Source organism: Vulpes lagopus, chromosome 21 (genome assembly GCF_018345385.1).
Source record: "Vulpes lagopus strain Blue_001 chromosome 21, ASM1834538v1, whole genome shotgun sequence".
Classification (NCBI taxonomy): Eukaryota; Metazoa; Chordata; class Mammalia; order Carnivora; family Canidae; genus Vulpes; species Vulpes lagopus.
The window spans coordinates 42850899-42865039 of NC_054844.1; the positions used below are offsets into that span (position 1 = coordinate 42850899).

General features: G+C 65.3%; 1 protein-coding gene across 3 annotated transcripts in view; it reads right to left on the reverse strand.

Moving 5' to 3' along the window:
* The window catches only part of KRT80 (keratin 80), a 22267-nt gene extending 9314 nt beyond the window's left edge, over window positions 1-12953 (reverse strand). The window contains exons 1-5 of one of the 3 annotated variants that reach the window (XM_041735393.1): window positions 12562-12953; window positions 12083-12489; window positions 6962-7170; window positions 2312-2372; window positions 2014-2109 (exon numbers count right to left, since the gene is read on the reverse strand). In XM_041735393.1, coding sequence (XP_041591327.1) covers window positions 2014-2109; window positions 2312-2372; window positions 6962-7170; window positions 12083-12382 — 666 coding nt within the window. In that variant the 5' untranslated portion in view covers window positions 12383-12489; window positions 12562-12953. Of the gene's footprint in view, window positions 1-2013; window positions 2110-2311; window positions 2373-6961; window positions 7171-9798; window positions 10432-12082 lie in introns of those variants that run through there. The other 2 variants (XM_041735392.1, XM_041735394.1) reach the window with 2 other exon arrangements.
* Between the last annotated feature and the right edge of the window lie 1188 nt (window positions 12954-14141).

Consider the following 14141-nt stretch of genomic DNA (forward strand, 5'->3'; position numbering starts at 1 on the left):
GGTTCCTTGCAGCTCCGCCCTGTTCACTCTCCCAAATGGTCTTGCTCAGATGTTTGTGTACTTGCTTATCACTTGTCCCCTCTTAACTGAGCGGAGGCCCCCGAGAGCGTGGACTGTGCCCGGCATGCTCCCTGCTGTGAGATCAGTGCTAGGCACCCGGCAGGCGGGCAGTGAACGTTTGTTAGATGGATGAATGCATGTAGGAATCAGCCTGGTATTATGCTGAGGAAACTGGTTTTACAGATGAGGAAACGGAGGCAGAGAGGTGAACTAACTTGCCCAAAGCCACAGAAATGGAAGAGAAGAAAGAGTCAGGAGTGGGGTGCAACGGCTGCTAGATCCAAACGGAGCAGGGGCCAAGAAGCCTCATGGTGTGCCCGGGCCCATCGCTGGCCGCGCCTGGCCTACCCCCAGCCAGTGTCTGCACCGGCAGGGCCTCTGTCCCGACTGGGAGCTCGGGCCCTGGGCTCCCCAAGATGCACAGAGCCAAGTGGGGATCCTGAAACGCTGGCTCTGAGGCCTGGCTCCGCGGGGAGTCAGGGTGGAGGAACTCCTAGGCCCCTTCTCAGGCCAGTCGGCAGGCCCCGGCCTGGCCACGGAGGGCTCGGTTAGGGACGTGAGGCTGCTCAGGGCGGCTGGTCCCGGGCCGCCTGGCGGGGCCGCCTGCCTGCTGCTCCCGGGGCCGTGGTAGTGTCTCCGCGAGGCTACTGCCCATGGGCCACAAATAGGCTCAGGCCCGCGGAACCCCGGCCTGAGTGGGGGCCCGACCCGCTGGCCCATATGCAGCCTCGAGGCCTAACGTCTGGGACGCTCCACAGGACGAGGCCACCGGGCTGTGGTCAGCAGCCCCTCGAGCCATTTTAGCAGGACTTTTAATTTAATTTGTATTTTTTAAAGATTTACTGATTTGAGAGAGAGGAAGAAAGAGAGAGAGAGAGCGAGGGGAGGGGCAGAAGGAGAGGGAGAGAGAGGATCTCAAGCAGACACCCCCCGCCGAGTGCAGAGCCCCACGTGGGGGCCTCCATCCCACGACCCTGAGATCATGACCTGAGCTGAAACCGAGAGTCCAGCGCTTAACCGACTGAGCCACCCAGGCGGCAGCCCCTGCCCCCCCCCCCGCCCCCCGCCCAGGTTCAGCAGAACTTTGTGATTGACGTCGGTCCCTGCTCTGCTCTTGGCACCCAGGGCTGCAGCACGCAGCCTCCCAGTCCTGCATGCCCAGCTCCGGCCGAACTGAACCCCAGCCCCCGTACCTCCTTGCTCCCCAACTGGGGACCTGGAGAGAAGACCGGCTCTCCGGAGGGCGCCCGGAGGCAGAGGGGGGTGGAGGGGAAACGTGCACAGCCCTCAGCGGGGCCCATCTGCAGACCGCGCTCCCTGGCAGTGCCCTAGGCCTTGTGGGTCACTGTTGTCCCCCCCGCACCCCACCCCGGGCTCAGCTGGGGGCTTAGGGACAAACCAAAAGGTATCTGGAGGCTCCTCTGTCTGCATTTACAGGGTCATTTTTGTTCTGGGAGATGCTAGCATCGTCTGGGAACCAAAGAATCTGGCTGCAGGTCTTCCCCCCACCCTGAGCCCCAAGCAGGGGAGGGTGACAGGCATGTCCGCCCCAGCCAGGCCTGTGGGTGTCTGCCTTTGGGTCGCATGGGTGGGGGGAGATTAGTTCAGGCTGTTCGAGATCCCCGGGTCCCTGCCTCTCAGGCCACTTCCCCCCCCTTGCCTGGAGGCACCGGTGGAGGCACCGGCCCCCCGCGGGCCCTCCGCGCTGGAGAAACAGGCTCTCCTCGAGCAAGAGGCCTCTTGGGCACTTGCCTGTGCTCCGTGAGATGAGGGATGAGGGGGATGAGGGGGCTGTTGGGTTAGTGACAGCAGCGGGGGAAGGGGTTCGAGACTGTTCCGTCCGTGGCCAGAAAAGGTGAGGGACTGCGGAGGGTTCCATGACCCGCCGGACGCCTCCCTTACCTGGGGACAGGTCGGCTCTTGGCTCAGGGGACACTGGCCCCGTCTTCTCACCTGCTCGTAGATGCTTCTCATCAGCTCCACGAAGCTCTGCAAGCCTTTGAGCTTGGTCTCCAGCTCGGTCCGACGAAGGCACTCGGCATCCAGGTCCTGGGGGTGGGAGGCGGCTGAGTGCCGGGGCGGGAGGGGTCCCACGGCAAGAGAGGGGTGCCCATCTCGGGGGGGGGGGGTGGTTCCTGGGGGAGCTGCGGGGCGAGGGCAGCTCCTTGGGTCTGTCTGCTTTCCCCGGAGCCTGAGGGAGGGAGGGCAGAGGGCCCTGAGGAGGGAGCCCCAGGGGCAGGCGGCGGGCTACCTTCTTCAGCTGCACGAAGGTGAACTCCATGTCTGTGCGCCTGGAGATCTCCTCCTCATACCTGGCAGGGGCGGGGGGGGGGGGGCAGAGAGAGAGAGGACAGAGCTTGGGGTGTGATTAATCCCCCGGGAGTCCCCGGAGCGGGGCTCGGGGCCTCTGCTGTCCCCTGTGGTGCCTCCTGCCAAGGAGGAAAAAGTGGCCCTCGCCCCAGGGCTGCAGCCCCTCATCTCCTAAGGCGCATCCCTGCTGAGCCCGACACCCAGCTCGGCCTGGGGAGCAGGCAAACCAGCTTCCCGTTGCCTCGCTCCTCCTGCACCGTCAGCCAGTCCTCTCCCGAGGGCGCGTCGATCCCCTTCCTGGCTCTTCCTCACATTCACCTGCTCCAGGGAGCCTCTCCTGATTGCACAGCTCTCTCGCCCCAACTTTGTTCTCCCATCTTTTCCCTATCTCCTGCCCGCAAGAATCTCCATTTCCAGCAAGCCGAGCCTCTGGTGGAGTCTGCGGAGGCTGCCCCGCGCTGTCTGCCCCCAGCCCGCCCTCTCCCTCCTCCCCGCCTCCTCTCTGCGTCGCTTAGCTGGCAGGACACGGTTCCGTCATGTTCCCTCCGGAGGGGAGAGCGTGGACGTTGCAGTCAGAGGGACGCACAGTGGGTTCTCGGGCAGGCTGCTCGCTGCCCCCTCCTTCCTGGGCTTGCCCGTCTGTCCGGGGTGCGTGCGTGTGCGCGTGCGTGGCGGCCCAAGCCCGCCCTGGTACAGTGACACACGTGCACCGTCCAGCCTCGACAGAGGTGAGCTCCCTCTCTCCTTAGATTTGCATCCTCCTTACTCGGGGCCACGTTGTGTTTGGCACAAGGATGCTGTTGGGTGGGAGACGGGGTCTCTGACCTTAACCCCTTCCTCTAATCAAATCTCTGTCGTGCCCCTCCCTGCGCTCCGCCCGGGGGTGCGTGAGTCTGCCCCCCACTGGCTCCTCAGCCTCAGCCCTGCGCCCTCAGCGGATGGGGGAACCCGCGGCTTCCTTTTCTTCCCTCCGTTCCAGGGAAGGCCTGAATCACTGGCGGCTCTAATTACAGCCGCCTGCCGCCCACCTGCCCGGGTCGCCTGACCTCACGGCGGGGCCGTGTCCCCCCTGGCCGGCGCCCACATCCGCTGGCTGCACCTGCCAGCACTCAGGCCTTCTCCACCAGCCTGACGTGAGAAACTGAGGGGAGCAGACCCGAGTTGGTAAGAGCCCCCCGGGCCCCGGGTGTCCGGGACTCCGTGTGCATGGTGCACACTCGCCGTGGCTGCCGCTTTGGCTTCCCAGGAGCCGGCAAGGGGCTCTCAGGACACAGGGGCCACGGGCGTGGGGTGGAGGGGGTGCCAGGGAGACCCGTCTGCAGTCTGGGGCCCCCTGGGGCTCACGAGATGCCCGGGAAGCTTTACTCGCACCCTTTCCTGCACAAGTGGGCTCCAGAGCCACGCTCCAGGGCTTGGATCCCGGCTCCTTGCTGCCTGGCCGCGTGACCTCGGGCGGGCCGCTTGTGTGCGCCTCAGTTGCACAGCAGCGACGTTGCGGGGGTATAGGACATAAGGCTTGGCACCCGCTGAAGCCATTATTACTACCTGAGCTCCCTCTGACACCCTGGCCCTCAACCCCTCTGCCTCGGCTGCAGCATTTCTGGAGACAAACCGTGGGAAGCCTCGTTGGGGTTCTCGGCACTTCCATCCCAGACTCCCCACTGGGAATTTGGAGGCCTCTGAGGTCTTCCCTGCCCTGGGGGCAGGGGGTATAGGGAGCCCGAAGCTGGGAAGCTCCTCGCTGGCTGGCCCTCCCCATGTAGGCCCAGTGGTCAAGGCTCTCCCCTTCTCCCCTCCCGTCTGGACAGCAGAGTTCGTTCTGGTCGAGGGCAGGACCTTGGGGAGAGCTGTCCAGTGTGTGTGGGGGGTTCTGAGCTGCCGAACCTCCTCCTTACCCCTCACCGTCCTTCCCATCCTTCCATATACCTTCCCTCCTCTCTTGTCACCAACTCTACTGGATTTCAGCCCTAGTTCACCCCCTCGACCAGATGCTCTTGTGCAGTGAGCCTCCTGCACGACTGTACACAGCACCCCTGAGTCACTTGCTGTGTCGCCTTGGCAAGTGGTTTCCCCTTGTCGGGCCTCTGCTTCATCCTTACTAAATACAAGGCTTAGCTAGCTGATCCTTGGGGTCCCGGAGACATCAAAGCTTTTGGAAGTCTCTATCGTTACCGAGACTTGGGTAAATGCCATCTCCCCTACTCCACCCCCAGTGCCCTGCCAGTCTGCCAGCCACCGGTTCCCAAATCCATTCTCAGCCCTTTCCAGCTTGTCACACCCACCCGGGCCCCCGCTCCCCGTGCCACTCCCCAACCCCCCCCACCCCCCATGACTTGTTTATTTCTAGGACTGAAGCTGATCTCATCGGCCTCCTCGGAGAAGCAGGGCGCACCCCTCCCTGTCAGGGCTTGGCCTGGCGTCTCCTGGCTCCTGGGCCCCCCGCCCCCAGGCTCTACACAGCCAGGCTGCAGCTTCCCTGGCTCTGGCCTGTGGCTCTAGAAGCCCTCCAACCTCACCTCCCCCAAGCCTGGTGGGTTTCCTACCCGGAGACGGGAGACAGGCCCTGGGCCCAAATAGCAAGCTCAGGGCACAGAGGGAAACCGGGCGGCAGCCAAATGAGGAGGCTGAACCGGATTAAAGCAACAAGCAGTGTTTGTACAGAGCTTCCAGTTACACATACCCGTGGATGTGACCCCGCTGGGCTCACAGGGGCGGCCTCACGCCGTGGTGGCGAGGGTTGGGGGTGACACTTAGCACTCACGGCCCTGTGGCTGTGGACTGCTCCCTGCCCTCTCTGGGCCTGCATTTCCCTCCCTGTGAAAGGAGGATCCCGGGCCCCCATCCAGCCCCCAGACCCCCATCCAGCCATTCTCTGATTCTTCGAGGACCAAAGGGCTGCTGGATATCCGTGAAACCAATCTTGGGTCCTGGTGCCCACGTGATTCCCCTCATCACGGCCAGGCGTGGAGCTGGGCAGCTCAGAGTGGGCAGCGGGCTTCCCCGTGGGTTTCTGTAGGAGCTCATAGGGCAGAGCAGGGGCGGGGCGGGGGAGAGGCGGCCCCTAGGCCGTGGAGGGGCCCAGCCGTGAGGAGGAGCCCAGGCCAGGGCTGCAGGTCATGCTTGCTGGCCAGAAAGTTCCAGCTAGACCCACAGATGAGGAAACTGAGGCTCCCCCGCAGAGTGCAGAGAGCTTCACCTGACCATCCCCTCTGAATATGGCCTGAGCATGGAGGGGTGGGTCACACGGAGGGGCGGATCCCTGGACTCCTGACAGGCTGCCCGAGCCCCACCTGGCTGGCTGTTCCCAAGGCTGCACACCTGGGGTTGGCAGGGCTCGGGGCTGAGCGAGTGCTGGAGGAGGGGAGGGGTGGGTTCAGGCACATCCCGTCCTCCCGCACCCAGGCCGGCGGCCTCTTGAAAAGGAGACCAGATCAGGGACCCGGGTGGCTCAGTGGTTGAACACCTGCCTTCGACTCAGGGCGTGACTCTGGGGTCCCTGGATCGAGTCCCACATCGGGCTCCCTGCATGGAGCCTGCTTCTCCCTCTGCCTGTGTCTCTGCCTCTCTCTCTCTGTGTCTCTCATGAATAAATATATAAAATCTTAAAAAAAAAAAAAAAAAGACCAGACCAGAGGAAGGGGTGCAAGGGCACAGCCAGCCTCTCTGCTGTGTCTCAGCCTCCTGGTGCTTGAAGCCCTGCCCGCTGTGGGGCCAGAGACGCCACCTCTCCTCCGAGGGACCCGAGCACCTGCCTCTCCCGACTGCCCAGTTCGGTTCAGCAACCCTGTGCCAAGGACCACTGTGCGCCAGGTGCTTCAGCCCTCCGGGGGCAGGGGGTAGAAGGCTTGCCATTTAAGGCTGCCGGGCCCTACGCCGAGCTCCCCACTTCCTCCTCACGCCAGCCTCAGGATGGTTCAGCATCGGCATCCCCACCCACACAGGGGGATACTGAGGCTCGGAGGTTGACGACCTGCCCGAGGTCGCAGAGCTGGTGAGGGCCCGAGGCCAGCAGCGAAGCTCTTCCCGTCTAGGAGCGTCTCGCAGGCTGGGGCTGTGACTTCCCCGTCTCCCCAGATCGCTAGGAGACCACTGAGGTCACGGCAGGCATCACCTACAGGGCACTGCTTCTTTAGCCCAAAGCCCCACCGGCTCTGCCCCTGCCTACCCCGCTTCCCTTTCCAGCCCGCTCGAGAGCCAGTTTCCAGACCGCATCTGCTGCAGGAGCCGATCTGTGGCTCCCGCTGGCGACGCTTTCTCATGGCCAGTGGAATGCACCGGCGGGAGCCGGGCACAGGAGGGGGGCAGGGGACGGGAACTGCCGTGGTGCCCAGGCCCGGCAGGCACAGGGCCTAGCTGTCCATCCGCGTAAGACCGACTTTGCTGCAAGAGGCACTATCAGGGAGGGTTGCGGTGGGCTCACCGCCATATCCTCCCCGTATGTTGAGTCCTGGCGGGCACATAGTAGGACCTCGGGAAGCACGTCTGTAGTCAAGACGTGTTCCTGGGTGCCCTGGGCCTTGCATCTGGGAGGAGGTTGCGCATCTGGGCACCCTGAGTCCCCGCCCGCGGCCCCCTGCAGGACGCACCGTACCTGATCCGAAACTCCTCGACCTTCTCGAGCACCTGCAGCAGGTTGGCCTCCAGCTGTCCCCGCTCCTGGCTCACTTTGCGCAGCTCCTCCTGCAGCCGGCCCTGGTACTCCTCATAGTGGTGCCCGAGGTCGAAGGTGCCCGAGTCCTGGCCTTGCAGGAAGCGCCAGCGGGTCTCTAGCAGCTGGTTGCGCTGCTCCAGGGCTTGCACCTGGGAGAGTAGGGGGGCGGCGGTGAGAGGGCCCGGCGTGCACAGGGGGGGCGCGGGGGCCCCGGGACAGCCGGCCTGCCCGCATGGGGGCGTCCCCGGGCGGCGGCAGCTCATCTGCTCCGTGCTCACCACCCCGCGGGCCGCACACGCAGTCGGATCACATCTCCAGCTCCTTATGGTTCAAACAGAAGATGGCGAGATAAGGAGGGAATCAGAAAGGGGAGGGGCCGAGTAGCAAAGACTTCCTAGGGGAGGAGGGGCCCAATGTGCCAGCGAGGTGACAGGCCTTCGGCGCCCGCCTGGGGCGTGGGTGGGAGACCCCGGGGAAGGTCAGGTGTCAGAGGCCCAGCTCCCGCGGCCGACAAGCCTAGTCTCATCTTGCCGCGGAAGCTCAGCTCGGTCCTTCGCTGTAATCCTCCCGACGGCCCTGGACTTGTAGCCTCGCCAAGCCTCAGTTTCCCCGGCTAGAAATTGGGAAGGACACGGCCTGCCCGGGCCACCTCTCAGGGTGATTGGGAGAGGAAGCTGGGGGTGTGCCCGGGGCGGTAATACCCGCGAGTGTTTACGGGTTCCCTACTGTGCGCCAGGCCTCGCTCTGCACGCTGGACGGCCTCACCTCATCACATCCCACAACCTGACGGGCTGGGTACGGCGTCGCAGAGGGGTTGGACGACTTGCCCAGGTCACAAAATTAGCAAGTGGCAGAGCCAGGGGTGGGATCCAGGGCAGTCGGGGCTTAGAATCTCTCAACCCCTACAACCCCACAGGCCAGTGTCGCGTTGGGCCCTGGGACGCCCCTGCCCTTCCCGGACTGGCTTCTGCCTCTGGTTGGGGCCCGCGTGGCCTCGAGGGTGCGACGGCCGAGGGCTCCGGGCGCAGCTGCCTCCCTCCCGCTCTCCTGCTCACTCGGCCGCAGGGGCTCCCGCGGCGGCTCCCATCCCGGCTGCGGCTCGCAGGCAGGATCCCCCTCGAATCCTCTCCTTCCCCCGACGCGGGGCAGCCCAGCGCCCTGTCCTCTCCAGGCTCCGGCCGTCCTCTGATGTCCTCCCCACCATCCCCGTCCCTCCGTCCCTCCCCGTTTGTGCTCCCAGGTCCCCCTCCTGCAGGAAGCCTCCTAGAATCACAGCTCAAGAGAGGAGCCCCTCCCTGATGAGACCCTCAGTTGTCCTGACCTGCCACCCTCCCCGCCAGGCCAAGAACCACCTGCTCTCTTCTTGGGACCCTACAGTTAGGGCGCCCACGCCAGGGGCAGCTGGGAGACACTGGCTGGGCAGGCGCCCTGATGTTCCCTAAGGGCACAAGCGAGCGGCTGGCCGCCCCCCTGCCCGCTGCCCGCAGCCCCCCAATCACAGCTGGAAGAGCCGGCACCAGAGGCAGGAGGCCTGCGGATCGCCTGGTTTACTCTCCACCTACAGTCGGGGAGGTGGGGGCCCAGGGTGGTCCGGGGACTTGTCCGGGGTCCCTAGGGCGGCTTGTGGGCCACGCCTCCCCGCCTGGTGGCCGCTGCCCACCCTGGACCTTCAGGGGCTCCCTGTTCCTCCTGAATCTGGTTTGCCAGCTGGGCCCTCCTCTTTCTTCCCGTCCTGCCCACATCCTTTTGGGTTTTCCCATGACACCCCAACATCCTCGAGGGGTCCCCTTTGGCATCGGCATCGGACAGCGGCAGCTGGAGGACTGGGCGACGGCCTTTGTGGGCTGTCGTTCCCCCGCTTAGCTCCCGCTTGCCCCGGACGTTGTGGGGCCGGCCCGCCGCTGGCGCAGCCGAACAGGTTCCGTCGGCACGACCGTAGAGGGTTTCTGTCTTGCGTGTGTGAGGGCTCGCTGGGGGGCAGATGCGGCGCACCCCGCCTTCCTTGGGTTTTGACAAGCCAGAGCCGTGTGTTTACACTGAGGGCGAGGTGAGGGGAGAGGCGTGAGGCTCCTTCCTCCACCCCAGCAGCACACACCCTGCACCCAGGACGTCCTTCCCTTGGCCCCGGGCTTCCCTGCGGCCCCGCCGGGAGGAGGCGCGCCTTTGGCTACCAGGCCAGCCAGAGGGCACCTGTGGTGGCAAGAATGGGGCAGCCCTTTCCCCTGCTGCCATGGGGGGAGTTTCTCGTCCTCTCAGTGGGTGGGGATGGAAACTCATCCCCCGTCCAGGACCTTCCCGGTGTGCAAGGCTCCTCCCTCTCGGGAACAAAGGCCCAGGGAGGGCTGGGTAGGCAGTTCATTGCTCTAACCTGTCAAGGCTGCTGCACACTCACCTCTCAAGTCCCCTTCCTCCCTGTTCTGGCCTCTGCCCCCTCCCTCCCCGCCCTAACACGGCAGGTGGCAGCTCTAGGAGGGGCCTCACAGAGCAAACCCCTCGTCTACCTGCCTCCCATTTACAGGTGAGGAAACTGAGGCCCAGAAGCACAGCACTCACCGAGGCCCAGCTCCCCCGCCCGTCTGCAGAGCAGGCCCAGACCGGGGTGGGGACAGAGGGAGACGAGCAGCCCAGGCTGAGGCTCCCGGCTGGGGGCTCCCGGGGAGGGAGGCTTCGGATCCCCAGTGCACGGTCCCCGCAGGTGAGCTTACAAGCGGGGACCCCGGGGCACGTGGGTCCTTCTCCCTCCTTGGGGGATGGCTGTCAGTTGTCAAGTCCCCTACCTGCCGGGAAGGGCTTGTTTGTGCCCCTGTGCGTGCAGGTGCCCGCTGCATGGTGGCTCTGGCGACTTCCAGAGGCCACACAGGCCCACGGGCAGACGCTGTGGCCGTCCGTCCCTCTGTGTCCAGGTGTTCAACACCCGTCTCAGATTCCCTTCCTACCGCCTCCTTATGTGGGCTGCTGGCCCTGCCTCAACCTCCCCTCCTGCTGCCCTCTCAAGGGCTGTGCCCCTACCCATCCTTCCACTGGCCTGAGCTCAGGGCCACGTTCAGAGCAGCAGCAGAGCAGGGAGGCGGTGAGTGGCTTGCCCACGGAAACACAGCCTGCAAGTGGAGGCCCAACACTGACTGCTCTCCGGGGACCCTCGGCCGACTCCTGGGGGTCACCCCCCGTCCTCCTCCTCCTCCTCCTTAGTGCTCCCTGATTTCTCTTGGCGCCTGAGAGGGCCCAGAGGGGCCGTGGACTTGAAGGGCTACCCTGCCTGCTTCTCCTCTTTGCCTAGAGCCCCCACCCCTGCACTGGGCATGGCCTCTGGCTCCCAGGCCCACACACTTCTTTCCAGTCCCCTATAAAGGGTCCCCAAGAGGCTGGCACCCACGGCTCCTTGCATCCTACCCTGGCCCCTGGGCACCAGCCCTAGCCCCTTGGCCCCCTCCCTGTGCCCATGTACCCGTCCTGTCCCCATGGCTGAGGTGCAGGGTGATATCAGCCCTGGCGCTCAGAGGAAAGCCACCCATCAGAGCCAAATTACATAGCTCACCAAGCATTCCTTTTAAGGGATTAAAGCGGTTTCGGAGGAGGTGGCTCTGCAGGGACCTGCCTCCCCAGGGCAGCAGGCTGTTTTCCTGGGGCACACGGCCCAGCGGCGCAGGGCTCTGCACAGCCGGCCAGGCCGGGGCCCCGCGGGAGGGAACGTGCCACCTCAGTGGACGGTTGTCCTTCTGCAGCTGTCACTTCCCAGCCTCATCCCCCGACCCCCCAGTCACCCCGGGGTGTGGGCACAGGAACGCTGGTCTGGGCACGTGAGCTGCGGGGAGAGGGAGATAAGCCCACGGACCCGAGGTCAAGTCCAGACTGTATACCTGGTGGTAGCGTGACCCTGGGCAAGGCCCTGAACCTCGGGACGCTGTCGCCGCGTCTCTACAGGAGGGGAAATAGGCACCGGGGAGCGTGCTGTGGGGGCCAGCGGCGCACATTTGCAAGGTTGCCGCAGAGAGCTGGGCACGGGCAGATGCTCCGCACGCGTCCCTTCCTTCCCTCTGCCCCTCCCCACGGTGCCCACCCAGCAGCACACGGCGGGGCCCGGGTCGGGGGGACAACGCAGACCAGGCCGGCGGCAGGGGCAGAGGACGGGCTCTGGTTTACTGAGGAGGGAGAGGTCGGGTTTCCTCATCTGTCAGTGGGCACAAGGTGACTCCTTCCATGTGGTTGTGGAGGGAAACGGAGGCAAACGCGTGAGGCATCCTGCACGGTGCCTGGCACGCGGTCAGCAGTGAAGGCAGCTCTTGCTCCCATGATGCTTACGGTCATGCCACAAGGCGGGGGCAGAGCTGGGGGCCGCTCGGGGGAGTCTCCCGGCGGAGGGGAGTGGGGAGTGGGCTCGGGAGGCGGGCAGGGCTCCCTCGGAGCTCTCGGAGCCCCTGCCCCACGGCGGGGACGGACAGCAGTGCCACACCCGCGTGGGGTCTGGGGACTGACTCCCTCTCGGCCGTGGGTGCCGCGGAGGCCGGGCTGCCCGCCTGCCTCTGACTGGCGACACCGATTCTCTGCATTCCTATCTCCTGACATGCTGCCGCGGCCTTCCTGCTGCTCAGCCTCCTGCTGGAGGCACCACGTGCTCCGCTGGCCCCGCTGACGCTTCTGGCCGCGGGAAGCTGAGCGGCGCCAAGGCCTGGAAGGGGGTGGGCCCTCGGGAGCCCATCTCTGCCCCCCTGCCTCGGGGTTGGATGGCAAAGCACCCCTCTAGCAGCCATTCCGATGAGGGGGTATCCTCCTGGCCACACTTGGGGCTCCCCGCTGGTGTCCCCCCAGGGGGACAGTGACCCCAACCCGCGAAGCACATTGTTGCCCAGACATCCCTGAGAGCCGTCCTGGGGCCTCTTTCTCCCCCAGCGCCCGGTGGGCGGCTCAGGGCTCCCAGCTCTCTGTCCAGAGCTCACCTGCCTGCGCCTCATTGGCCGGGGTCAGGGGTGGGGCATGATGCTCCAGAAACACGGAGCCCAGCCACCGGGCCAGGTCTGAACGTCCTTCATTTTTAGGAACCCCCCCCCCCACGCATCTGCTCACCTTGCCAATCAGGGAGGCAAATTTATCATTGAGGACCTTCATCTCCTCCTTCTCCTGGTTCTTCTGCTGCTGGATGGCTGGGTCCACTTTGAGGTCCAGGGGCACCAGCAGGCTGGAGTTCACGGTTACCTTGGGGATGGTGCCGGCCGCCTCGCAGCCTGTGAGGCTGCGGGAGCTGAAGCCTGGCCCGGGGGTCCCGCAGCTGCCCCATCCCGAGGTCCCAGGCCGGGGGCCGCCCGCAGGGGTCACCTCACAGCTGCTGAGGCTGCTGAAGCCAACGACGCAGGAGCGGCAGGCCATCGCGGGCCCCCGGGCCCGGGACGCGGGAGGGAGGGCGCGGGGATGTGAGCGAGCCTTCGAGAGGTGGCGGGCGGCTGGCTCTGGTCGCAGGCAGGGCAGGCTGGGGACTGAGGAGCAAACACCTGTCCTACAGTGCTCATTAGCTCCAGGAGGGCGGGACGCCTCCCAGCCCGACCAACCTGTTAGATGATGCGATGCTCCTGCCCCTCCCCCGGCACCAGGCACACATCTCCTCCCAGGGCCCGAGCCCTGCCCGCTTGAGGGGGCTGGTCACAGGCGCCCCCGCCGAGCTGGGCCCGGCTCCCGGGAGGGGGGGGCAAGGCTGGGCTGGCTGGTGGGCTGGCTGCGGTGGGGCGGCGGCAGAGGCAGGCCAGGCCGGAGGAGGAAGGACGGAGAGGGAGAGAGCGCGCACCTCTCACCGCAGACCTCACTGCATACCTGAAGCCTGACGTATCTGGGCTCACATACTTCTGGAAAAGATGAGGCAAGCGCAGGCCGTGAGCTCCCGGAGCGCGGGGCAGCCGTCCTGGGCGGCGTGCCACCCTGGCACCGGGAAGCAGCACCTCCGGATTTATCTCCTCGGCCTAAGAGTCTCCCTGGCTTATCTTCTCTTCCTGTCTTCCTCCCCCTCTCCGTCGCTCCTTCCTTTGACCTGTGCTTCATTGAGCACCTGCTAGCGCAGGCCGCGGTCTCAGAGGCCCGAGAGGAAATCGATGGCCGAGGCCAGGAGCGCTTGGCTTCGGACAAGTGAGAGCTGGGCTCCAGGCTTGGCCTGGCCGCTCGCTGCCCTCGGGCGGGGCACCTGACTTCTGTGTCCAGGATGGAAATGCTGCCCCGACCTCCACGGGGCACCTCCACGGGGCTCCTCGGCGTAGTCCCAGAACTTGGTGGAGGGCAGGGCTCGAGGGCCTCGTGAACGGTGGCTACGACCCAGGGCCCGGCTGCGAGGCGGTGGCAGGGGTCACTGCAGCTCCTCCTCAAGGGCTGTGGGATGGTGCTCCTGCCCCTGCCCTCCCCTCCTCTCCTTTCCTCCATCCTCCCTTCTCCTCCTGCTATTGCATCTTAAGAATGAAGTATCTATGGGGACGCCTGGGTGGCTCAGCGGCTGAGCATCTGCCTTCAGCCCAGGGCGTGACCCCGGGGTCCTGGGATCGAGTCCCGCATGCAGCTCCCTGCGTGGAGCCTGCTTCTCCCTCTCCCAGGGTCTCTGCCTCTCTCTGTGTCTCATGAATAAATAAATAAATAAAATATTTTTTTTTAAAGAAAGAAAAAGATAAGAATGAAGTAGTTACAGAAAAGATGCTAAGTGGCTCCCACAGAGCCTCGGGTGGGGCAGCCCGGGGACCCCCCTCTATCTCACCTACGCAGTCGCTGGCTCTCTGGGGCCTGCTCTTCCTTCCTCCCTGGTGATGTCCCTGGATGCTCTTGCCCCGGCTGCCTGGCCCTGTGTGCCCTCCCTGGGCCTGGTGTGTGCTGCTCTGGGGTGGTGGGACCACAGCAGAGAGAAGGCCTGTCTGGGGGAGACTCAAGGGATCTGGGCCTCTCTGGGGCTGGAGGAAGAGACAGGCTGGAGCCCGGAGCCACCACCGTGATCCCAGGGCCCATTCCCGGCCTCCCGCCTCCCAGGCCCGTGCTCTCTCCCACATAGCGGGCACTTCTGGCTCACTGGGGTGCAGCAGTCTGTCCGGGGGGCCTCGACTGTATCCTGAGGCTGAGACCCCGGCTCTGATGATGGGTGGAGGTGGGAGGGGGAAGGTGG